We start from the raw sequence: 24,385 nt of genomic DNA, 5'->3' as shown, positions 1-24,385 counted from the left end.
TTAAAAAATAGTATCGCCAAACCTGTTACCTTCAAGATACATTAGTTGTATCCCGGCCTGCCTGCTTTATGGAATATAATCTACGAGAACCACCGGAAAACAATGTTGACCTCCAAACGCAGCATAGCACAATAGGCAGCTGTACTTTAGTGTACTGTACTGTATTGTACTGTATGTTAGCATTCAATACATAGATACTTTAGTGGAAAACCACACATGTGACATGCCCTGTGAGCTTTAAAGCATCGATCGAGGCTTTGAAATGCAAGTAAAAACAACTGAACCAAGCACTGAACCACAGCGTGCTATAAATCCCGTGCACCAATCAGTGGGATCCAACAGACGGGTTTCACTTTAAGCCTTTGTGTTGAGAAACCCCCAGGGGGTCCTTGAGGAGGTCGCACAGGGTCCCCAGCTTTAATGGTTGATAGTTATGAACCGAATGGACCCTTACAGGGTTGTCACTATAATAGTGTACACTCTCAGAGCTAAATGAACACTGAATATTGTACAGTGGAGTGGGTCCCATGGGAGATAAAATTGTCACACAAAAGTAGAGAAAATAGCCAATCGATCTGCACATTTTTGCTATTTCAGATTTTTTTTTGTCATAAATTGAAAGTGGTTAAGATCCGTTTGTTTCATTCATTCATTCATTTTCTGAAAACTAACGGTTTGGGACAAGGTTTCCACCCAACAGCGACAGTATCAAACTTTGGGGCCCTAGCAATTAAAACGCGGTTCTTAGAATCACTATGTGCTACTTAAATGGCCACTGATAACCTACCCTACCTGCTAGAGGAGTGTGAGTTAAATGATCACACAGTTTGCCATTCATTAAATCCCTTGCCTCTTCTTTTTTTTTTTGCTTGCGGAATATCTGTCAGAAATTATTAAGGTGATAAAGGCCAGCTGATGGACGAGGCTTCCCCACGCTGGGTTTAGTAAAGCATGAAGGGAAACCGCTTTGGTTATTAATGACGATCTTTATTGCATGCATGTACAGATGATGCCATTAGTTCACACCCAGCTGCACTCACTTGAGTTGAGAAATGTAAAGTCTGTTGTACAGACTTTAGTTTTGAGTATTTTTCCCCCGTGAGGTTGGTTCTGTAGTGATGGGATGGTTGGCGTTATCATTGTCTATTGCTCTAAGAATAACAACAACAAAAAATCAAACAATCTTTTCCTTTTGCAACCCATTTTTTCCACCCAGTGTCAATTATCTAATGACCTATCTATCTAACTGACCTCATGCTTCCTTCTATGCATGAGGAGTCCAAGCTGCTTCTTTTCACCTGACAGGGGGGAGTTTCCCCGGTTGGATGTAGCGCGTGGAAGGAACACATTATTCCAACCAGCTCCTTTCCCTTCCATCAGGCGCCCCGGCTGGCCAGGGGGAGGCAGTTTAGAGACCAGGATTACTGCATGGTTTTTGTGAGGGTATACCTACCCTAGGGGACACGGGGAGAACATGCAAACTGCACACAGAAAGGCCCTTTTGCCAACCCCACCTCGGGTATGGGCGAAAGGGCAAAACTGCTAGGTCTTGTCTTGCCTATATGGGCTGCAAGGGGTTAACAAAAGTGACATTTTAAGAGTTTTAAAGGACGACTTATCCTATTCCTTTAAGCATACCGGTATATCGTGATAATATTGTTAATCGCAATCATTTTGGCCACAATAATATTGTGATGTGAAATTTTCAGAATCGTCCCATAGTTGGTGGTTGCCGTCTTGGTATCATCAAGGCAGGGTGGAGAAAAAAAGCATCTCATTTAAGTGTCAGTAGCTGAGTGCAGCTAGAAAAGATCAAGAGTCTATAGAGGTTCTGGAGATGAAAAGCAGGTTGAATTATTTTATTTGTGGGATTTGATGATGTGTTCAAAGGACTGATTGATGGCAGATTTGCCCTGCGGTCCCGGCGATCAGAACCCTCTTAAGTTTGATCATGCCTTTGTACTGCTATAGCTGGACAGCTTGCAGTTTAGTTCTGTATGATTCAGTGTCGACAGCAGATCTACAACCTCGAAACGCACCGTTTCGCGCTACGTTCAGTGCTTGTGGGTCTGATACTTTTGATGCGTTAGTGTGATCAAGTAGGGTGTTAAAGGAGAATTCCGGACTATAGCCATTTTCTTACCTTAATCTGATGTCATTATATCCAAGAACGAGTGGTACAGGTGAAAGACAGAGCATGCACGGTGTGTTTAACGGTAAATCGGCAACTACAGCAGCCCATTAGGGACAAGTTATGGGACATTATGAAAGAAAGATGTCTACAAAATCAACATCTTTCTTGATGGGTTTAACAGAGTTAAACTCACGCACAAGGTAATTTTCACTCCTTTTTTAAAGTAATCTTCCTCCTAGTATATAATCATAATACCTGATGCTCATGTTTTATTTATTTTTTGTTTTTGTACTGCGTATTTAAGAGATATGGTAGTAGTTAACTTTCAATCTCAGAACAGTCCCCTTTCTTGGAGGCGGAGGCGTTCATGAGCATCTGTTGTGTAATGTGCCGGCCATCGCACAATTTAATCATAGCCTCACGCCAAGTGAAGAGGGTATTATAGCGTTGAAACGTCTGTCACAAGAGCTACGGTAGCAGCACACCTCTGGCTCGGGGCCAGGTTCCGAGGGGACAACGTGCGCAGATGAACAACAACACTGCAGGGCCTGCAGATGAAGGATCTATTAGCAGGGGAGTGGCGAACAGATGTGTGAGGGAAGCAAGGGTTATTCTTGTAGTTATTAAGTATGGGAACCCAACTGTCACCCAGGAAAATAACCTTCACATGAAGAGAAGTGCACCTCGGTGAGACATTAAAGGGGGGGCGGCGAAGCCTCCCTCCCCATTCCAGATGGGCTGTTGGTGTTTAGGTCCTGGGACACACTTGATTGCTCACTATTTATATCCAGTCACGGAATGTCATTATGTGTTGAGCTTATGGCATCGTCCCCATCTCTGTCTCTCTGTCTCTCTCTCTCTCTCTCTCTGTCTCTCTCTCTCTCTCTCTCTCTCTCCTTTCTCTGGGCTCTATTTTCGTCCATGCTAAACCTCTTATCCCTAAACTATACTTTGCCCTTTTGTACTACTTTACTACTATTTAAAAAATAATGTGAGTTGTACATTGGCTATTTTAACAATTCAAAAATGTTTTTCAAAATAGTAAAAAGAAGAAAAAAAGCGTGGGATAAGGGGTTTAGCATGGATGAAAATAGAGCCCCCCCCCCTATCTCTGTCTGTCTGTCTGTCTGTCTGTCTGTCTGTCTGTCTGTCTGTCTGTCTGTCTGTCTGTCTGTCTGTCTGTCTGTCTGTCTGTCTGTCTGTCTGCCTGCCTGCCTGCCTGCCTGCCTGCCTGCCTGCCTGCCTGCCTGCCTGCCTGCCTGCCTGCCTGCCTGCCTGTATTTCTTATATTAAACTTTCATCTCATGAATCCAAGTGATTATTAGGAATAAAATCCAATATAAAATAGAACCCTTAGAAAGCCCCTGTAAATGTCATCCAACCTGTGTCCCTGTGAAACAGCATGGATTGTCTGCACAGTACAATCCTCCAGTTAACTCATTCCCTGTCTAGATCGTCTTTTGATGTATTTTTATTGTTTATGTTTCATAACATTTTCTCCACCCGTCTGTATTGCTCCGAAGTCAGCTCAAACAGAAAGACATAACAACAGAGAACAGGCACTGGCTGCATATTACCAACATGGCCAGTACAACACTGATATGTCAAAACAACACATCGACCACTGCAGTCGGTGGATGTCAACTCATATGCCAATGCCAGTCAGCGAGGCCAATATTGGCTGATATATCGGTGAATATTATTTAATTATTAGTATGTTCACTCTTTGTAATATTGGAAAGATATAGGGTCTCTTCCTTACTTCCTTCACAGGTCTTACCAATTATACTAGTAAGGTTCTCTATTTAAACTCAAGTAACCATGAGGGTCCCTGGAACCGAATTTGAGAGCCTTGTTCTTCCAGTGAGCCAACATGAACAATATCAGCACCCTGACTCTGTTTGACCTGAATGGAACAGAGACTTTGTTAGTATAATAAACTGTGAAGGAATTAAGGAGGAGGCCCAATGTCTCTCCAATATGGCTGCTGTGCATATAGTCTATTCGTACACCAAGCAGCAAAGACAAAGGGCAACGTGGCTATAGCTCTCTAAGCTCACCTGCCCGTTCGTTGCCAGTGGTGTAGGAGATGGTCACCCTTCAGTAATTCTATCACAGTGCAGGAGAATCACACTACCGGTATGTGGTGAAGCCCACATGCTTTTCACTCCGGCTGCCAATGTCTCCCTTTCCCGAGCGCGCAGTGTCATTTACAGTCATTTTCGCCGTGCCCTATTTCTTTCCCGGTTCCGGCTAAACGCTTCTGGAAATAAATCAGGAACTACTGCCGGTGATCAATGGAGATGAATATGGAAGGAGACGGAGCAGGACTGTTAGCCCTCTTTGGCAGTCAGGGCGTGATGTGAGCGGCGCGGCGCGGCACTTCTGCCTCTCCAATCATCTGTGGAGCGCTGTCAAGAGCCCAGGACGGCTGGGTTGCGGAGGGCCAGGGTTATTAAGCAGGATGAATGACTAAACAGTCCGCGCCATTTCATTCAAGCGTCTCATTAGATGAGACGGTGAGAGACCCGCTCCTTCAAACTGGGAGCCATTGCCAGAGCCATTAGCGGTGCCCCTGCAGCCCCCATTGGCGAGCGCACAGCGAGAGGGAGGCCCCCTCAATTCCGTTCAGGAGTATCGCGGCTATACATTGGCGAGGTAGACAGATGTTTATTATTATTATTTTGCCGTGTGATTCGGCATTCGACAAGGCGTGCCCCTGCCCCAGACTTCTCAGTAGAGATATCAATTCACTGCCCGCCTGTGCACCATATCATTGTTGTCGAGCAAATACCTCTTATCTCCATGTTCTTTTTCATAATGCCCTATTTCATCATACTACAGCGTCACACAAAAGCAGCAGCTCTACAAGCGTGAAGCGTGGTGCAAAGTGTCGCGTTCTGAAATTGTTGACCTGCTACTTCTGCTACTTTTGAGTTTGAATCCTGAAAATGTGGCTATTCTGAGTGGCCAAAGAGCATTGACCACGCCTCCAGGTCTTAAGTTAAGTAATAAGACCTGGTACTTAAGACACGCAAAATACAGCCCATTTAATATGTCTAAAACCTCATATGAGGTTTCCACCTGACAGACGATATCGAACATGTGTTAAGTGTGTAATGGCCATTATTATGCATCATGCAAACTCACACCCAAATCTTTCTATTTAGTAAAACATAATAATATTGTCACTTTCGGGGAGAAAACGGCTGCCCAAAGTGTTGTCCAATGTGAAACTCGATTCACTTCCTGACCAGACTGAACATTACGAATCCGGCTGGACTCCAGGCTCGGGTTTTGGGACCTGTCTGTGTTCCAGTGAATCCAGTGTGCTTATTATTTTTGACACAAGCTCTTGTTTAATGGCCTACTTTTCATTGGATAAGTATTGATAAAACCCAGACTGAACCATTTCAATTTCAAATACGAATCATATTGTGAGTTGAGTGAATCATTACTAGTAGTAACGATTCACTCAACTCAACAGTAGTAACTTACTACTGTTTTTTCTTTTGTTTTTGAGTGGTGCAAACCACTCCAAGGAACAGCAATGTCCCCTATGGGACTATGTTACTATGTTTAGAGTACCAGTAGGGGCAAAAGTGGCGCTGTTGTGCCAGAAACAGAGAGAGAAAGATAGTGCTGCACTGTTGCCTGCTAATGAGAGAGAGAGGGAGAGGGATAGGGGAGTTGCACCACTCAGTTCACACGGGTGGGATTTTTTTTGTTTTTGGGTGTTTTGTTTTAAGACTTAAAGGGATTGTGACATAAAAAAAAGGTTTTGGAATTGTTCTTGTTTTTTTTAGGTTTTCTAATCTCAATTGCACCCAAAAAACATGAACTTTTAACATTCAGTAGATTTTCTGTGATCTGGGGTTTTCTGGCTCAAACAGGTGCTCTGATTTGCCGGCAGTAAGTGACATCACTTACTGCAAATCCCATATATGTCAATGGGATTTGCCAGTGTTTCACTGTGTTGCCTGTTTTCATTGTAGCTCAAAAGGCCCAAAAAACCCCAAAGAAAACTTCAGACCACAGAAAATCCACTGAATGTAAAGTTCAGGTTTTTTGGGTGTAATTGAGGTCATAAAACCTAAAAGAAAAAAGAAAAATAAGTGAAAATGAATGTGATAAAACCTTTAATGAAAATATGTTTTTTTACACGTTTAGACCTTTTAGCCGATATGATGACCGTGGTCATCATATCGGCATACCTAACAATGGATGCCAAAACAATGACAACATTTCCATTTGTGTGAATTTTTATATCAAAAAGTCCATAAAAATCCAATTTTAATTCCTTTGAACGAAAACATGATGTGTGATGACATATAAATAAATAAAACATAATCTTGATTTCAATCCCCCGTTTGATTCCCATGGCTGTGTATTCCTCCAAACGCAGCTGATGTTGATTACAGAACTACTCTGTTTTAAATCTCATTGAAGATGACATCCAGACAGCGTATTACTCATTTAAAACTTAATCAGCACGCTAATACAAGTAAGACGCGCAAACGCGGGAAGCGAACGCAGCTCGTAAATTGCAATAACAACAATTAGAATAAATTACGTACTTTTTTTTTCTTTTTAGTTAGTAATTTTTTAAAGTTTTCTACTGTGTGTGTGTTTGTGTGTGTGTGTGTGTGTGTGTGTGTGTGTGTGTATGTGTGTGTGTGTGTGTGTGTGTGTGTGCTACAGCTGCGCCCTCTGGTGGCGGGCGGGTGGTGTCACAGCGGGACAGACAGACACACAGACAGACACAGACATGATTGCGCAGTGAGCACTAATAACTATGAGATCATGATCATGTCTGTGTGTCTGTCTGTCTGTGTGTCTGCCTGTCCCGCTGTGACACCACCCCCCCTGCCACCAGAGGGCGCAGCTGTAGCACACACACACACACACACACACACACACACACACACACACACACAGTAGAAAACTTAAAAAAATTACTAACTAAAAAGAAAAAAAAACGTACGTAATTTATTCTAATTGTTGTTATTGCAATGTACGAGCTGCGTTCGCTTCCCGCGTTTGCGCGTCTTACTTGTCTGCAGGGTCTCATAGTTAGTGCTCACTGAGTTCGCAATCACTGCGTTCGCAAAAATATCTGTCAGAAAACATTATAGGTTAGAAATAAGCCACATAGTAGCGCCATTATCTGTATCTGAATTATAATGTTTTGTAAACAAACAACTCCAGCGTCGTGGAGTTGTTGTCCCATAGCCTGAAGGGATGCGACACTCTGGTTCAGAAGCACACAGCCTTCCGTTTTAGACTGAAACTTCAAAATAAAGTCCCCCAGAAGCCATCGCACCTCGTCTTTAAGGGCTCATATTCCGTTGCCTCTCTCAAATGCTTTTACCAGTTCAGATATAATGTTGATGATGAAGGCTAATTGATTTTAGCTCAGCGTCCTTGTAATTAGGCAGTCACGGAGATGATTGGCCGTCATTTTAAAACGAAGTAATGATGAGCGACATCACTCCACTCCCTCCCCCGCAGGGCAGCCGGGTGGCTCATTTCGGCAATGCCTTCGGGAGACATGATTATTTTTATGTGTTAATGGCGCGACATACTAGCAAACAAGCGTTACAGGTGTTTGTAACGCATTTGCTAATGCTAGATTAATTGAAACTAGTTTGATTAAATGCGTAGCAGGTGTTTGAGACTGATCCCAATATCACCAATTTGGTAAAACAGCAGATGAGCATGACATACCACAATTCGTCTGCACACAGAAACATTTTTTTAACCTTTTAGTATAAAATACTCTGATACAAGTAGATACAATATATGGAGTTTAATTGGTTAATGTATGTTCTGTAATATTAATCTAAAATTGTAAAGTTTCTAGTAACTAACAACTGTAGTGGAATAAAAAAGTAGTGAGCAAGTGAAGTCAGGGGCGGTTCCAGCTCATTTTCAGTGGGGGGGCACAGGTGTTACCAACACTTACTGTACCGGCAGACCTTGCATCCGAGCGCAGCAAAAACAATTGGATTCTTTTGCATTTTCTGGCCATTTCTGGGCATTTTCAGGGCACCAAAACTATCTGGGCACTAGGGACATGTGGGCACCAGGACAACTGGGCACTAGGGACATGTGGGCACCGGGACAACTGGGCAGTTGTCCTAGTGCCCAGGTTTCCAGTTTGGGAAACACTGACTGTTCTACCTGCAAATGTTTTTCAGAGGCAGATCTCACCAAGTCAAGGGTCTAATGTCAACTAAATTAGAGGTCCCCGATATGAAAAAGGTTAATAATATTCACTGCTATTGATACTAATTACAGAATGAATAACAGTGTAGAAGAATAACTTTGTTTTGATGGTTTGACAGTTTTACTGTTACCTGCAATACAGACTTAGAATTCCCATACCAATTTATTTAACCTGTTCAAAAAGTATGGCAGTGACTTGAATTTGTATTATAATCATTGATGTTAAAGAAATGTAATCAAACAAAAGTACAATTATATTGTATTTAGCGATTTCCATGTGCAGTAAAATACTCAGTGCAATTGTATTTTGCGATTTCCATGTGAATCACAAAACACCCTTAGGAACTCATCCATATCCAAGGCCTGGGCCCTCTTGGACTCCACACTTAGCACCCCAAGATCACTCAGTCTGTCATCATTCATGGTGGTGCGCATGTGATTTTTTATCAATTTCAATGCAGAAAAGCTGCGTTCACAAGAAGCTGTGCTGACAGGTAGGGCCACTGCAATTTTGCACAACCTGAAGAGTTCACAGAAGACCTCACTGAATGGCTCTAGGAATGGGTGTATGACTTTCATCCGACGGAGCATTGGTCCGAACGACAACCTACCTCCTCCCTCACCCTAACCCTAACCTCCCCCGGGGCAGACACCTAAACCTAACCGCAACCCTCTCCCGACCCGCAGCGCACCTCGGACCTCGGAGCTCTGTCGGATGATAGTACGCCTCCCCTAGGAATACTGTGAACTCTAGTAAACTAGTTAGAGTCTGCATCCCAGCCGCCTTCTTCCTCTCCAAGATCCGCTTGGCTTGGTGGAGCTCATGCTTAAGATCATCCAGGTTTGCATCGTAAATTGTTCCAAACAAAAACAGAGGAGTCTGCTCTAAAAAGTTGCTGCTTTTGGGATTGAGTGCTTGAACCCCTTTCATGATATCACAATTATTTTTGGAAAAACGCCTCTCTAACTCAGCATTCACAGTATCTAAGATGGGATAGAAAACAGCTTGATCAATGTTTCTCTGACCAATTGTGGATGTGACCACTGAATCACGAAGAGCAGAGCTAATCTTTGGCTGCCTTTTGGAAACCCTCTCTATGCTAATCTTGCACTGCTGAGCAACGCCCAGCACTTCTGTCCATAGCTCCACAAAACATTCACATTGTTCATCTCTGTATTGCACGAAAGTGTCCTGCAGTGCCTCAATCAGGTCAATCGCTGCGGCTAAGTCTAATTTTTTGGACTGCAGTGAGAGAGAGAGAGAGTCGCTGTCTCCCAGTATTCTCCGAAAGGTTGCCAGAAGGCCAATGAAGTTTAAATCTATCTGTGCATGCAGTCCACGTGCTTCTACACATCTGTCTCCATCGTTCTCCTCATCAATGTCATGGAGGAGACGTAGAACAGCTGGAAGTCGGTCCATAAGGTTCCGACAGGCATAAAACCTGCAAGCCCACCTAACATCACTGAGTTTGGGCAACTCTCGAGGCTGATCCTGAGGATACATTGTGCGCTGTATGTCCAGCCACTTTTGGTGGACATACGATCCAGACAGAAATATGTATAGCCGCTGCAACAAAGAAAAAAAACATGATGCATCGGGCAGTGCTTTCACTGTGTCCACAATTACCAAGTTTAGGCAATGTGCATTGCAGTGCACATAGAATGCATGCTTAGCCAGAGCCTGTATCCTCGCCTGTACACCACTGTGCCTGCCGCTCATCACTGAGGCCCCGTCATAGCCTTGCCCAACAAGCTGCTCTCTGTATTCCAATCCATAGCTTTGTAGGGTATTCACTATTTTCTCTGTTAGCCCAGCAGCATCAAGCTTATCTGCATGTTCAAACTGCAGGAAACTTTCCTGCACTGTGCCATCATAGTAGTATCTGAGCACTAACGATATTTGTCCTTTTTTTTTCAAGTCTTTCGTCTCATCAGCTAGGATGCTGAATGCCCGCTTTGTTTGACCTCTTTAACAATGTCCCTCCTAACCATCTCAGCCAGCACTGTCAAAATCTCATTCTGAATGCTTTTACTTGTGTATTTTGCAGTCCTATGTTGCATTTTCTCTTTCACTAAAGGGTCACGCTTGGCAATCAGTTCCATAATGGCCAAAAAGCTTCCTTTGTTAACTGACTTCGACTTCACTGACTCTCTGTGGCCACGCTGGGCGATGTTTTGGGTAGCTGTACACAGCAGTACAACAGCAATTGTCTTCCACCCTTTTCTGATGTTCTTTATCCAGTACTTGGAGTATAGATGTATTGTTCTCAACACCCCTCTTATACTCTGACCATGCCAACATGGCATTTACATGGTGCTCTGCTTTGGTATGCAACTGGAATCCCCCATCTTTATATGTGGCCTTTTTCCAATTTGAAAAACCAGTCCCAGAGGAGAACAGTCTCCGGAGCAGAGGGCAGAGAAAAATGCCTACACACAAAACAATGTGCAGTGTCCTTGGATTGAGAATATTCAAGCCAAGTGAAGTCTTTGTACCAGGAGGCGTTAAAGGCTCTTGTCCTACCCTTTCCTAATTGAGTGCGAGGGAAGGTATTCAGAATGGGTTGTGCTGGGCCTGCAGCTCTTGTTTGAGAAATGTCTGGAATTACAAAGTTTTCAAAATGAGTCTATATGAGCAATGCTGAAAGTGTCTACTATCAGGTCATTGTTAAGCATTCATTCATTCAAGCAATGACAATTTTGTCATATGACATTTTAAAAGACAACTGCATTCCAGCAGGCAAGCAAAACAAAACAATTCACATATTGTGTCACTGTGGATTTTTTTTTTTTTAGTTCATTCATATTCTACCTTGGGGACCTTTAGGTGCAGCAAATGTAGGCAATGGTTGAACTGGGAGGTTGGTACTGCTGCTGTCGTCTGATTCTGATTCTGCATCTGCGTCGTCATCAGAGTCAGTGGTGGTCTCCTCCCTCCCTAATAGTATTGATTGACATAGATACCACCTCATTAACTATTTTTATTGTATTGTATTATTTTATGTTAAAATGTCATTTATATTTTAATTGTACTTCTTACAGCATGACGTGCAGATTCTGATCAAAGGCCTACCATGAAACACTACAATGCCATCAGTTTAAATTTGTAATTAAAACAAAAGTAGGTCAATTCACAGAACAAGTGGGACTACATTTTAAAACATTTTCTTCATACCTGGAGGTCCATCGGAGCTGGTCTGGCCCTGGATGTTTTGTTCAACACGGGATGGTCTCTCCCTTGGTGCATCTGAAAGTATTGATTGACATACAGTATGACTATATTTTATTTACTTAATTATCTATATTTTAAATTGTATTTAAATGTAAGTTGTACTTTTTACACTATAGCATAAAATGCACATGTTTAACAAAGGCATGCCATTAAAAAAACTGCACAGCACACAAGGCCATCAGATTCCATTTGTAATTAAAAAGTAAGTAATTGTGTCATTCACTGAACTGCAAAAAAAATGCAGAACAAATGAGTAATATGGGATAAGTATGACCATATTTTAAATCATTTTCTGCCAATGTGTATTTTCACCTGGGGGTCCATAGGTGCTGGTGTGGACCTGGACGTTTTGTTCAACAACACTGCATCCAGGCTCACCCTCACTTTCACTGTTGCTGTCAGTTTCAACTTGGCTTTCAGCAGTCTTATATGCACTGTCACTGTGACTGTCAAGCAGTGTCTGCTTCTTCTTAAAGAATGTCTTTAATGTCTCCTTGTTTTCTTTTCATTGTTTGTTTTTGTACAAAGCATGAAAGCCATCATCTATTATGCCAAATTTCAATTTATGTGGATACAATTATACTTCCCTCTAAGTTTAATGTTTAATCAACTAAGAACAACCCCCCCCCCCCCCCCCCCCCCCGTACTAACATACTAAATGGCAGCTTCCTTACTTCCTTACTTCTACTTTTTTTAACCTTTTAGTTTTTTACTGGCATAAAAGTAGCAATACCACAATACAATAGTATAAAATACTATACAAGTAGATACTAGAAAATTGTGGTTGCCGCAGTGGCTTACATATGCCCCTCCCACTAATATTGCCAGCCAATTACAATTTCAAGTCACACCTTAGATCATGTGTAAGTCATTCTTTCGTTTCGTCTTTACAGCCGCGCAAATTTATCCTAAAATAAATAGAAATCATCAAAGTATACCTTGCTTATTAGCAGAAATGGAAATACAAAAATAAAATATAAAGATATTTTAAAATATATTTTCGTGAACGTACTAAATGGCAGCAAACCTTTACTTCTACTCCACTACATCTCAGGGCCACATTTTTAATCCACTACAATTATTTGAAAACTTTATAGTTATGTTGGAGATTTTAATTTAGAAAACATAGCCTACATTAACCACTTCAACCCTATATACATTTCGGCCATTTAAAAATAGCAGACCTACAAACTCACTCAAGATCTATACGAGCTTGTGAGCTCATATAGATCTGCTATTTTCTAAAAAAAATACACATTTTTAACTTGTGAAATGAGACATGCTGCAACATGAGTACATTTACTTTTAGCACGTTGAGTACATTTTGATGCCGATACTTTTGTACTTTTACTTGAGTACATTTTGAATACGGGACTTCTACTTGTAATGGAGTACATCTACAGTACATTGCAGTATTGATACATTTACCTGAGTAACACATTTGAGTACTTTTCTCCACCACGGTGTATTATATCTTCATGAGGACCGACAGTGTGCTTACAGTAGCATATAGGAGCAGGCATCAGGAGTCGGGTCACACAGGCCGTCTCCGCTGGGAATGCATGGCGGCGCATGGTGTTTTCTAAGCCGGTTTATTTTTAGCAGTCTGCCGGTAGTCTGCCTGTTTCTGTTTCGAGGAATAATAACACAAGTGGCACGCTTAAGCTGTGCCGTGCTGCGGATGTCAGAGTGCCCCGCGTGTATGCCACTATAACACCTTAGCAAGCCATCTGCCTGGTGTGGGATTTTTCGTGACACACAAGAGGTCTATAGGAAAAACAAGGAAATCTGCACGCGCACACGCACACTCGAGGACCCCCTCTAAAACGAGATGATACATCTCAAGGGGCTATCCTCTAAAGGAAATACAATTTTCAATATACACGCACACACGCACGCACATGCGCACGCACTCGGTAGAACAGGTGGAAAGGATACCAATCTGAACGTGTCGTAGGGGACTCCAATTAAATTAAATTGAGCGTTTTTGGCATGAGAAAACATACCATTTACCAATGTGTCTAAACGTAATGAAAAATTATCCTCTGATGCTTCCGGATCAGAGGACAGCTGAAAAAACAAATCCAAGCCGCGTTTTGCATAATATAGAATTTATATATACTGTGTATATATATATATATATATATACAAAAAAAAGTTTCATTACATTTTCCAATTAAAGTAGAGACTCTCTTCTTTCCTTTTTTGATATTTCGTGTTTACATTTATATTCCGTGGGTCTTAAAAGACATTAGTAAAAATGCTCAAAAAGGCTGGCAGTGTCATGCAGACTGTTCTAGAGAAACTGGCAGTCAATGAGTTTTAAAATAGTATACAGATTTCAAATGTGTTTAAAGGTAGCAGCTCCTTTTATATGTGCAGTAGGTCTGTCTGTGTCAGAGGTCCACTCAGTACAGAATAGATAATGTAGGAAACTCGATGGTTAGTAGTCCTTAGGGCGGTCCTATTCCATTGGCTAACATTTTTTTATCACAACAGTTCACACATCTTGCTGCTGTGTTTGCACATTGTTGTATTTCTCCCAGTAGGTATATGTGATTTTTTCTCTTCTCTTCTCTTCTCTTCTCTTCTCTTCTCTTCTCTTCTCTTCTCTTCTCTTCTCTTTTCAGGATATTTTTTTAAAAATAAAACAGCAGATCTACAATGCAAGACATTTTGAGCTGGTAGATCTGCTATTTTTGCTGCTTTTGTGTGACACTAACTGTAGTGGGATGGAGTGGAGTCACATAAGGTATAGGCTAGTCAATCAAACATCCTCAATATCATGAATGTTGAGCAATATTTCCATTTGCAGAATAGACGTTAAAATAGGCAGTACATTTATTGTATAAAGTCAATCAAACATTGTCACATAGTCATAAAGATGGACTGCCAGTGCGGAGGTACCAAGTACATTATTTAGCCTACATTAATAGTTTGACTACAAACTAGTTATGAAAAGGTTATTACATTGAACAGTAAGAAACATAATAGACATCAAACCAAACTTTTTGCTGTCTGTCACAAGCGTGAGCTAATACGTTAAGACTACAGCACAACATTACATTTAGTCATGTGGGACATTTATGCAATTACAATTACAATTTAGGCATTTAGCAGATGCTATTATCCAGGGTGAAAGTGCAAGACCAGTGTAAGAAACAAACAAGGTAAATCATCACATAATAGTAGAGTGCAGAGAGAACAGTATAGTGTCTCTGTGTAACTAGGATACCAGGCAAACATCAAACACAGCATCTGTCTAAACAGCATATGGTACTAAATCAAATGATGTACTTCAAGAAAGAACTATAATCTAAATTAAGAAGAAATTAAATGACAACATTCCTTGTGAAGAAATAGGGCTAGTATATGTGGTGATATATTGGGCGCAGTGATATTTTGGGATAGGACTCGCTCAGTAAAGACTCAGTAATGAGTAATGATTAGGAGATTCCTGGACTGGAGGATGAACCACAAAGTCTAACAGCTGTCTGTTTGCTGATCCCTGATCCTGTTGCTTGAGCTCAGCAATCCCAAATGGCAGGTGCTTGAGTTTGTATATAAAAATACAGCCTGTGGCGTTTACATCATTTCCAAGAACGGATTCCTTTTGAGCTCTTCTTTCTCATCTTTCTTTTCTTGTCGAGACACTTTTGAATGCAATAATAGCGAGCAGCTTTGAATAGGAAAATGTACGCAAACTCAATTGCCTATAATTACATGGGCTTTGGTGCCGGTAAACTTGGATTTGACTTTAATCTGTGTCCATAAGCTCTCTCAGGTAATTGTGTCTATGCCGTCTCTGCCGGGTGGAAACCTCATATGTCCAAGACTTATAGTTTTCAGGATTCAAATTCCAAAACAGCAAAAGTAGCAGATCGGCAATCGCTTGCCGTCGCATTTTGAGCTTGCGATTCTGTTACTTTGTATGCCTTTGCATGACGCTGTAGTTACTAGTCAGTATGATCAAGCAATTTATGAAAATACACTAAGAGTTAAAGTATGGAGAGAAGAGGTTTTCTGCCTGACGACAGCAACGACAAGCTTCTTTCGTCCCTGTGAACGTGTGTCTCGTCAGCCCGTGTCGGAGGAGTTCCAGAACGGCGAGGGGTTCGGCTACATCGTGGCGTTCCGCGCCAACGGCACGCGAGGCTGGAAGGAGAAGATGGTGACGTCGGCCGACTCCACGACCTACAAGTACCGCGACGAGACCTTCCCGCCCCTCACCCCGTTCGAGGTGAAGCTGGGCGTCTACAACAACAAGGGAGACGGGCCCTTCAGCAAAGTGGTGACCGTGTACTCCGCCGAAGGGGGTGAGCTGGTTGTTTTTCCAATGTTTGTGGTTTTTGGATTTGCGTAGGGCAGTGGTGGTTCTAAAAAAAGGTTCCAACTTCCAAGGGGGTTCTCTGCTAAATGATTGAAGCATGTGCAAATGGAACCAAATGGACCCTCCATTTGGTTCCATTTGCACACCGTTATATAGGGGTCTGTGGCCTAATGCACTGGTTCTCAGACTTTCTCATGTCAAGGACCTCCAAATTGATGTATGTATGTATTTTGGCTGCGGACCCCATCTAATTATATTCTTGACCACCATACAAGACTTTTTTTCAAAATAGCAGATCTACAAGCTTGTAAATAGCCTATGTATATTGGATTAAACCGATGTTATATTAATGAACTAATTTAGCTGCAGGGGACCCCCTGGAACCCTCTCAAGGACCACTGGGATCCGCGGACCACACGTTGTGAACCATTGGCCTAATTGATAATAAAGTGAAGTGATAAAGTTTGAGAAGCACCGTTGCAGGCAGGCATCTCCACAGCGCCGCCGTGTTGACTCACTGTCTGTCTGTGGGGTTGCTAAAGTTTTCAACGCTCTGTTGCTCAGAGCCCAGAGAAGCCCCGCTGGATGTGAAGGCTGCCAGCATCTCCGCGTCGGAAATTAGGGTCACTTGGAAGCCACCCAACCCTGGCCCTGGAAGACCGAGAGGATATGAGGTGTGTGTGTGTGACTGTGCGTGCTGGCGTGCGTGCATGCGTCATGCCTGCACCTGCGTAACACATGCATGTGCACGTGTGTGTGTTAGTTTCAGTGCGTGTGTGTGTGTGTGTGTGTGTGTGTGTGTGTGTGTGTGCGTGTGCGTGTGCGTGTGTGCGTGCGTGCTGCATGCGTGCGGACACGGACATAATTACACTCTGTGTGTGTGTGGCGTACTGTGCACGTGCTCGTCCATGCACCTATTTGTACGATCGCTGTGCAACGTTGTAACTAGCCTGGTCCAGTGCGTTAGTGAACTCGCTAACACACTGGATCAGGGCTATTTTGTCGTCAACTTATTGAAAGTCAGTAGCCAATTCAACTCTGGCATGGGACGGCAGATGTGTGTGTGTGTGTGTGTGTGTGTGTGTGTGTGTGTGTGTGTGCGTGTGTGCGTGTGTGTGTGTGTGTGTGTGTGTGTGTGTGTGTGTGTGTGTGTGTGTGTGTGTGTGTGTGTGTGTGTGTGTGTGTGTGTGTGCAGAGCATACTGTACATACATGCGCGTGTCAGATTTAGATAGATTTAGACCTGCACTCGCCTTTGATTGAAAATTAATTACTAGGCATCATAGCAAGCTGCCTAAAGCCTTCCGTATCAAAAGCTTGTCTGATTATGTCAATTTGTCGGATTAACGGTCGTTTTATTGAACGCAGTGAATACTGGGATATGATTTTTTTTTTCATATATCGTGCAGCCCTATAATGCTAATTTCTTACCCAACAGTACATGAATCTTGATACAGTAGCTACCCGCACAAAAGTCAAGTATTCAGTCTACTGTGTGTCCCCCTTGCGGAGAATGAATCAAGGACATGCATGACGCAGTATTTTAAAATACTATTGTCTGTTCGTATACGTTCGCAGGTCGCCTACTGGAAAGACTCGGAACAGGAGGAGGAGGCGAAGAAGAGGAGAACGGTCAAAAATGAGACGTCTGTGGTGGTGACGGGTGTGGAGGGCAACACCCTCTATCACATCACAGTGAGGGGCTTCAACAGCATCGGGCTTGGGCCCGCCAGCTCAGCCATCGCGACCCACACCAGAAAAGCCCGTGAGTTTTGCAATTGAGCGCCTGTGAAGATCTCTATTCTGCAGCACGTGCGATACACGCAATTATTCCTTTTTTTGATTAACTTTATTCTGTTTTCAAATGTGATGCTTGTTACGGTCCAGGCCTGTCTGTTTGGACTGGAGGCAGTGTTAAAATGTTGCACAATATCATTACTAGCATTTCTGACTACCTTTCATTATATTCAGTTCATAACTGAATATAATGCGACTCATTATAAATCTTGTTTTGCTATACGGAAATGTCTGTAGGGCTAATGTGGTTCACATTTTGTGCGTGTGTGCATTGTGTGCGTGCGTGCATGCTTGTGCATGTAGGGAGTCTCAGCTTATGTCAGACGTAAGAAGGGGGGACTCCAAGGAAAAAAAATTAAACCACAGCTATAAATGGAACAGAAGCAATTGACCTACTTGGTGGGAACTCCGTAATGCCTGTTAGTACTGTATCTCTGATGCTCTCTCTCCCCTGCAGCTCCGGCGGAGCCCCCCGCCAACCTCATGTGGGTGCAAGAGGGCAACAATGTGTCGTTGAGCTGGGACCCGGTGAAGTCCAGAGACAACGAATCGGACACTGTGGGATACATGGTAAAAACAAAATATCACCTCTGTTAATTAAGAGCATCTACAGTAGATGCAGACATGGCTTCAAGCGCAATTAGGGATGGGGTTAGTAATGGGGCGAGTCCATAGAGTTATATATCTATAGAGAAGACACACGAGTTCTCCTCCCATCCACTTGCATTAAGTTGCTCAAAAGCGCATGAGGCGGATTCACTCCTCCTTCCTGGTAGGAACAGAGTGCATTCTGGGACGGATTGCAATGGTGAGTGGCCCCAAACACATGAACGCGCTGCCGGTGAACGCGCATGAGCGTCGTCCGTCGTGAACGTGTACAATGATAGTCAACGGACAGCGCGTTCATGTGTTTGGGGCCAGGCTGCAATACCTTCATTCGGCCACTATGTCCATTTCGCCTCAAGATTTCCTCTGGGTGCCTTCTCTATTCATATATATACTCTAAGGGCGAGTCGGACCAATGTGCCGTCGGAACAATGACACGTTACCGTGCAGGGAAACGTCAGATGTAGCTCGTTGTCTACAATGGCTACTACGGTAGTATAAAGAGTGGTCACTGGGTCCGTTTGTACTGTAAATATGTCCAACTCAAACGCTAATAAAAAGCCAAATTACTGAACTGGTTTCAGTCTTTCAGTCTCTGCAAACACCTCAGGAGGAGGGGAGGATCGTCTCTCCTTGACAATAGAAGCATCATCAACACATCAACTCACTCAATGTAAATTAATAGGACTATGACTGTATATGTCACAGTACAACTGGAAAACCAGTCAGTCAGTTCACAAGCACGGAAGTGACGCAGGCGCGCTGTCTGAAGGTGACTTGAGCCACAAGAGGCACCGTGAGCAAGTCGCGGCGCTGAGTGTTGTGACAGCCTTGAGGCTAATCATTGATCTCAGACTGAATAATGCAGTGAAACTAAATGAAAAGAGTGTCAGACTAATGTTAAATGTGTGTCTCACACACAGGTGTTCATTCGTCAGGAGGGGCGGGGCCACCACAACCAGGTGGTCAGGACCATCAACCCGTCCACAGTGCTGTCCCTGCCAGAGGGAGGGACCTACATCATGGAGGTCAGGGCGGTCAGCGAGGGGGGGGAGGGGGCCGTCAGCTCCCACATCCGAGTCGTCACCTCGTCCGGTAAGGGGGGGGGGGGGGGGGGGGGGCATGGTGTTTCAACCACTGTATACTTGTGAGGCCATTTTTATGATTGTTGCCATTTGGTTGCCATTTTTAGGTAGCTAGCCTCGGTACCAGGCTTTCACTTTGTTGGTGCAAAAATTGAAAGCCTGGAGGAACGCATTGGCCGCTCTGGTCTAAAAGTGGGAGTCAACCCTTCCGGGTGGGCGTCGCTCCAAATGATGTGACGTAGCGCTGCACTAGGGGGGAGAGGAGGGGCCGGGGGTGACGGACAGATCGATGAGATCCAATCAGGGTGCGCGTTTTTCTGAGCCGCGACCCTCCCATCTAGGCCAGAAATGTCTAGCGTTAGCTCAGGCTATTAGGTAGCCAGTGTAGCCTATCAAGCCAATCTACAAGCGCACAACCCGGCTTTGTCAAGCGGAACTGGTACACAACAACGTATAAATAAGGCATAACCAATGTAGGCCAGTCAATCTAAGGTTTGACCAAAGATAAATTGCAATAGTAATCGTTGAAGGTTTCGTATGATCCTTACCTTAGGCTTAGGGTCATCCAAATAACTGTGAATTGTGAATGACATAATTAGTGGATCATGGGGTTCAGGGGTTGAAAGTTGGGGTACCATTAACAACCTACCGTATAAGGCAAACCATTTCACAATTTCATTATGCTTTAAGTAGCATGTGATGTGTCAAACTAGGGGTTTTTCATGATTCTGAATCCATTGCAAGCATTAGTTTTGCACGAAAAACACTCCACGCCATCACATTTGGGCACATTATTGGGCAAGTGGCTATGGCCGAATTTAGCCCAAGGAGTGTTTTGTTCAAAACTAATGCTTGAAATGGATCATGAAAACCCCCTAGTCCCATGCTACTTAAAGCATAATGAAAATTAGAATGTTTTGTCTTATAGAGCAGTTGCAGTCCCTCCCCCTTTCAGAACAACGAGTGGCCCAGGAAATGGTTCTCCATTCATTTTCACCATAGGCGATTCCTAAATTATTTATTTAAAGACGGTTACGCCGCTGACAAAGCCAACTCGGATCGTTACAAATCATGACAATGAACACAATGTTTTGGGCCAAACAAATAATTAGAAAGTAGAAAAAAACGGCAGGTTACAACACTTTTTTTGTTGTTTTTCTTCTCATAAATTATTTGATCGGCCCAAAACATTGTGTTCCTTGTCATGATTTGTCACGATCCGAGTTGGCTTTGTCCGCGGCGTAACCGTCTTTAAATAAATAATTTAGGAATCGCCTATGGTGAAAATGAATGGAGAACCATTTCCTGGGCCACTCATTGTTCTGAAAGGGAGAGGGACTGCGACTCTCTATAGGCTATAGGTTGTTTATGGTACCCTGACTTTCAACCCCTGAATTTACAATGATCCACTAAATATTTCATTCACAATGTTATTTGGATGACCCTAAGGATCATAAAAAGCCCCTTTTTAGCTTAGATTGACTGGCATAATGGAGAGAGTGTGGAGACACACTCCAATGTCTCAACTCTGCACAGTAGTCGCGTCTTGTTTTGGTACCAATCTCACATTGTGGCCTTTAATTGAGTCACCTAGTCACCTAATGTGTGTGTGGAGTTTTCTTTGGCTTAATCCCGCTTTAATTACCTCTTCTCTTTCCACACAAACAGATAATGAACTTTCAAGGAGCACGGCCAGAGAACACCTATTTGCACTAGATGGCTACACAGAGATTCTCAGGGCAAATGAGAACAATAAAGGCTGGATTTTCGGTGGTGAGCTGACCACCACTCCGGTGGTGAGGTGACCACCGCTCCAGTGGTGAGCTGACCACCACTCCGGTGGTGAGGTGGTGAGCTGACCACCACTCCGGTGGTGAGCTGACCACCTCTCCGGTGGTGAGCTGACCACCGCTCCGGTGGTGAGGTGACCACCGCTCCGGTGGTGAGGTGACCACCACTCCGGTGGTGAGGTGGTGAGCTGACCACCGGAGCTGAAATAACGTTGAGCGGTGGTGAGTAAAAACAGAGAGAAGGGCTGGGGCGGTGGTTTGCTCTTCACCGCGGCTCGTGACGTCATGTTGCAGTTCGGTGGTCACCTCACCACCGAAAATCCAGACTATGAATGAGCCTTAAGAAAGCCGGTTTCGTTGCCAATTAAAACAGTGGTTATTTTTTAGCCTGTGAATCAAATGAGAAATCGTATGTCTCCCTGGGACCCAAACTATAGTGAAAATAGCAGATCGATCTACAAGCTCACAACGCATCACTTCAAGGGTGCTATGACAACGGGTATTACATACCACTGTAGGTTCCTGTAGTTTCTTGTAGGCGAATACAAACAGACAAAATTAGTTTTCTTCGTCGGGTGGCTGGCATGTCCTTTAGAGAGAGAAGTTCAGTCACGCAAGAAAGAGTAGAGTCCTGCTTCTTCGCCTGGAAAGGAGACAGCTTCTCGGGCGTCTCCTCAGGGAGGTCCTCAAGGCACGTCCCAGATTGGGAGGAGATCCCGGGGCAGACCAAGGCGCAGTTGGAGGAATCACATCGACTCACTGACCTTGGAACGCCTCGGGATCCCCCAGGAGGAAGTTATTAATGTTGCTCTGGAGAGGGAAGTCTAGAGCTCTCTGGTGGAGCTGTTGCCCCCGCGACCAGATTACGAATAAGCGGTTGAAGATGGATGGATGGATGTACTGTAGATTCCCAACTTTCCATTTGTTAGGCTTCAAATTCAAAAACAGCAAAAATAGCAGATCTACAATCTCGATTGTGTGATCAAGGTGTTAAATTACTGGACAGTTAGATAAGACAGCCCGACAGCAACGCTATGCTAAAGGAAGTATTTCATTACTAAGACATGTCCTGTGGTGTCCGTCTGTCCTCCGCAGGCGTCCGAGCGAAGAGTGGCCAGCACTCGGCGTACCGTGGCCCGCCGCGGGGCCTGACGTGGGCCATGCATCTCCTGGTGGTTCTGCTGGTGCCTTGGGCTTGCTGTTGAGCGGGGAGCACATCCTTCCTTCTCCTAACAGACTGTCTGCTTTGCTTTGGCCTCGGCCGCGCCTCAGAGGGCCCAGGGAGGCTGCAGCCCAGGGGGTCTGCCACTGAACACATGGTATGGTCCACACTATACATCTTCTTTTAGTCTGATTTCTGGACTTTTATCCGTTGTTGTTGTTTCTTTTTCTTTCTCTTTTTTCACGTCCCTCCGGGGCGTCGCGGTATAGTGCACATGGTGTCGAGAGACTCTTTCTTTTCTGACATTGTGCGTTTTCACCCGCCGACGGACTGACCGGGCATCTTCGTCACCCGTCACCCATCTACTCCTCGGACCCTCGGACCCTGGGCTCACCCCCACCCACCACTACTGCGTGGCTCTCTGCAGAGCTCGGACCCTGACCTCACACCGACCCACCACTACCGTGTGGCTCTCTGCAGAGCGTGAACATTTTCCTGGAGAGCCGTCCGCACGCTGCCTCCGGTAACGCAGCAGGGATCGGCCGGTGTGTCCGTGTCTCTATCGTGACTATCTGCATCAGTTTAGCCCTCGGCTGCCCTAACAAGCAGCCTACGCTCAGTAGAGATAAGTGCATTGTTTTTCTTATTCACACGTTGAGAGCGAGAGAGTGAGAGAGAGAGAGTGCGAGAGAAAGAGAGTACAGATAAAAATTACAAAAAAACACAACTTTTTTACGGTGCCGAAAATCTTACTACTGTATTTCCAGACTTGCTTTTTGTACGTTGTGTTACCTTTAGAGAAAAGAGAAAGAACAACAAAAAAAGAAGAAAAAACAGTGATATATGTCTGCTTTCGTCAAGGTAGGTTTTGTTATTTTCCTTTGGTGGTTTTTCCTTTTGGTAGCGAGAAGCAAATGCTTGGTGATCTGTTGACTGTTGGATGTACGGAGGTAGAACACAGGACCTGTTTGTAGCGTCCCAGCACATCGTTAGACTCTGCCTCTGTGCAGACTCAGCGGTGTCGGTACAAATAAACGTGATGTATATTTTTTAAGCACGTGCGACTCGTCCTTTATTTTCTTCATGTGTCCTGCTCCGTGAGAATGCAGAAACCTGTCGGATTTACTGTGTGCAGACAGGGGAAGAAGCTTATTAAGTGCATTCACTCGAGGACTGTACTGTGCAACAGATAGGTTGAAAATCGGCGGAGTGATCCTTTAATCCCCAGCGTTCGCCGAAAACAGGAAATACACTAGTTTTAGTCGACAAAATGCTGTGCTGTTGAGTGAAACTGTGCACACCAGGTCATAGTAATGTATAATCAGTGAGTGTGGTTTGAGGCTATTTTCCAAGGGATAATCAATGGGGAGCAGATCATTATTGAGAAATAAACCCCCACAGGGTCTTATCACTCTGGGGGGGTTGTATTTCTCAATAATTACCATTGATTATCCTGCTTATTACACGGCTATGGCATAAATTAGTACTCCATTATTTTTTGCCAGGTCACGGTGTGTCCAGTGCAACGCGGTCGCCTCGGAAAACAACTGTTGATAAAATAGAATACATATTCGGTTTATAACAGTAAGACGCCTGAGGGCGTGCACGCATCCGCCTGGGTGACAGCATACTGCTGGGCGAGCGCTGGCACTTTGGAATGGGGGGTCAGATCAACATATGGAATAAATTCTGTACTGGCCATATATGGAGCGTGTCTTGAGTGTCTTGATGAGGTCAGATCAACATATATAATGTCAGAACAGGTCAGCTCCATATATGGAGATCTAAGGGTGGCTGTGGGCAGTGTCTTGAGTGTACAGGGTTTGATGAGGGCCCAGGTAGGTCCGGGCCTTAATTTTCAGGCCTAGTTTCCGCCGGCTGCCGGGCGCGGCTGCACTAATAACTTTGGGACGGGCCCTCTAGAGTTTAAATGGACAGGTATCAGTCAAAAGGGAGACATCGAAGATGAAGGATGGAACGTAACCAGTCCAAAACATACAACATATATGCGTACTACTAAAC

General features: G+C 44.0%; 1 protein-coding gene across 1 annotated transcript in view; it reads left to right on the top strand.

Moving 5' to 3' along the window:
- cntn5 (contactin 5) overlaps window positions 1-23,382 on the top strand; it is a 278,248-nt gene extending 254,866 nt beyond the window's left edge. Inside the window, exons 19-24 of the mRNA XM_083773470.1 lie at window positions 15,676-15,910; window positions 16,489-16,598; window positions 17,502-17,688; window positions 18,178-18,290; window positions 19,250-19,421; window positions 22,297-23,382. Coding sequence (XP_083629596.1) covers window positions 15,676-15,910; window positions 16,489-16,598; window positions 17,502-17,688; window positions 18,178-18,290; window positions 19,250-19,421; window positions 22,297-22,406 — 927 coding nt within the window. The 3' untranslated portion in view covers window positions 22,407-23,382. The remainder of the gene's footprint in view (window positions 1-15,675; window positions 15,911-16,488; window positions 16,599-17,501; window positions 17,689-18,177; window positions 18,291-19,249; window positions 19,422-22,296) is intronic.
- Window positions 23,383-24,385: the final 1,003 nt, after the last annotated feature.

The sequence above is a fragment of the Protomyctophum parallelum genome (assembly GCF_964188405.1).
Source record: "Protomyctophum parallelum genome assembly, chromosome: 9".
NCBI lineage: Eukaryota > Metazoa > Chordata > Actinopteri > Myctophiformes > Myctophidae > Protomyctophum > Protomyctophum parallelum.
Note: the sequence above shows the minus strand (reverse complement) of the source record. Positions and strands in the feature narration are given on the sequence as shown.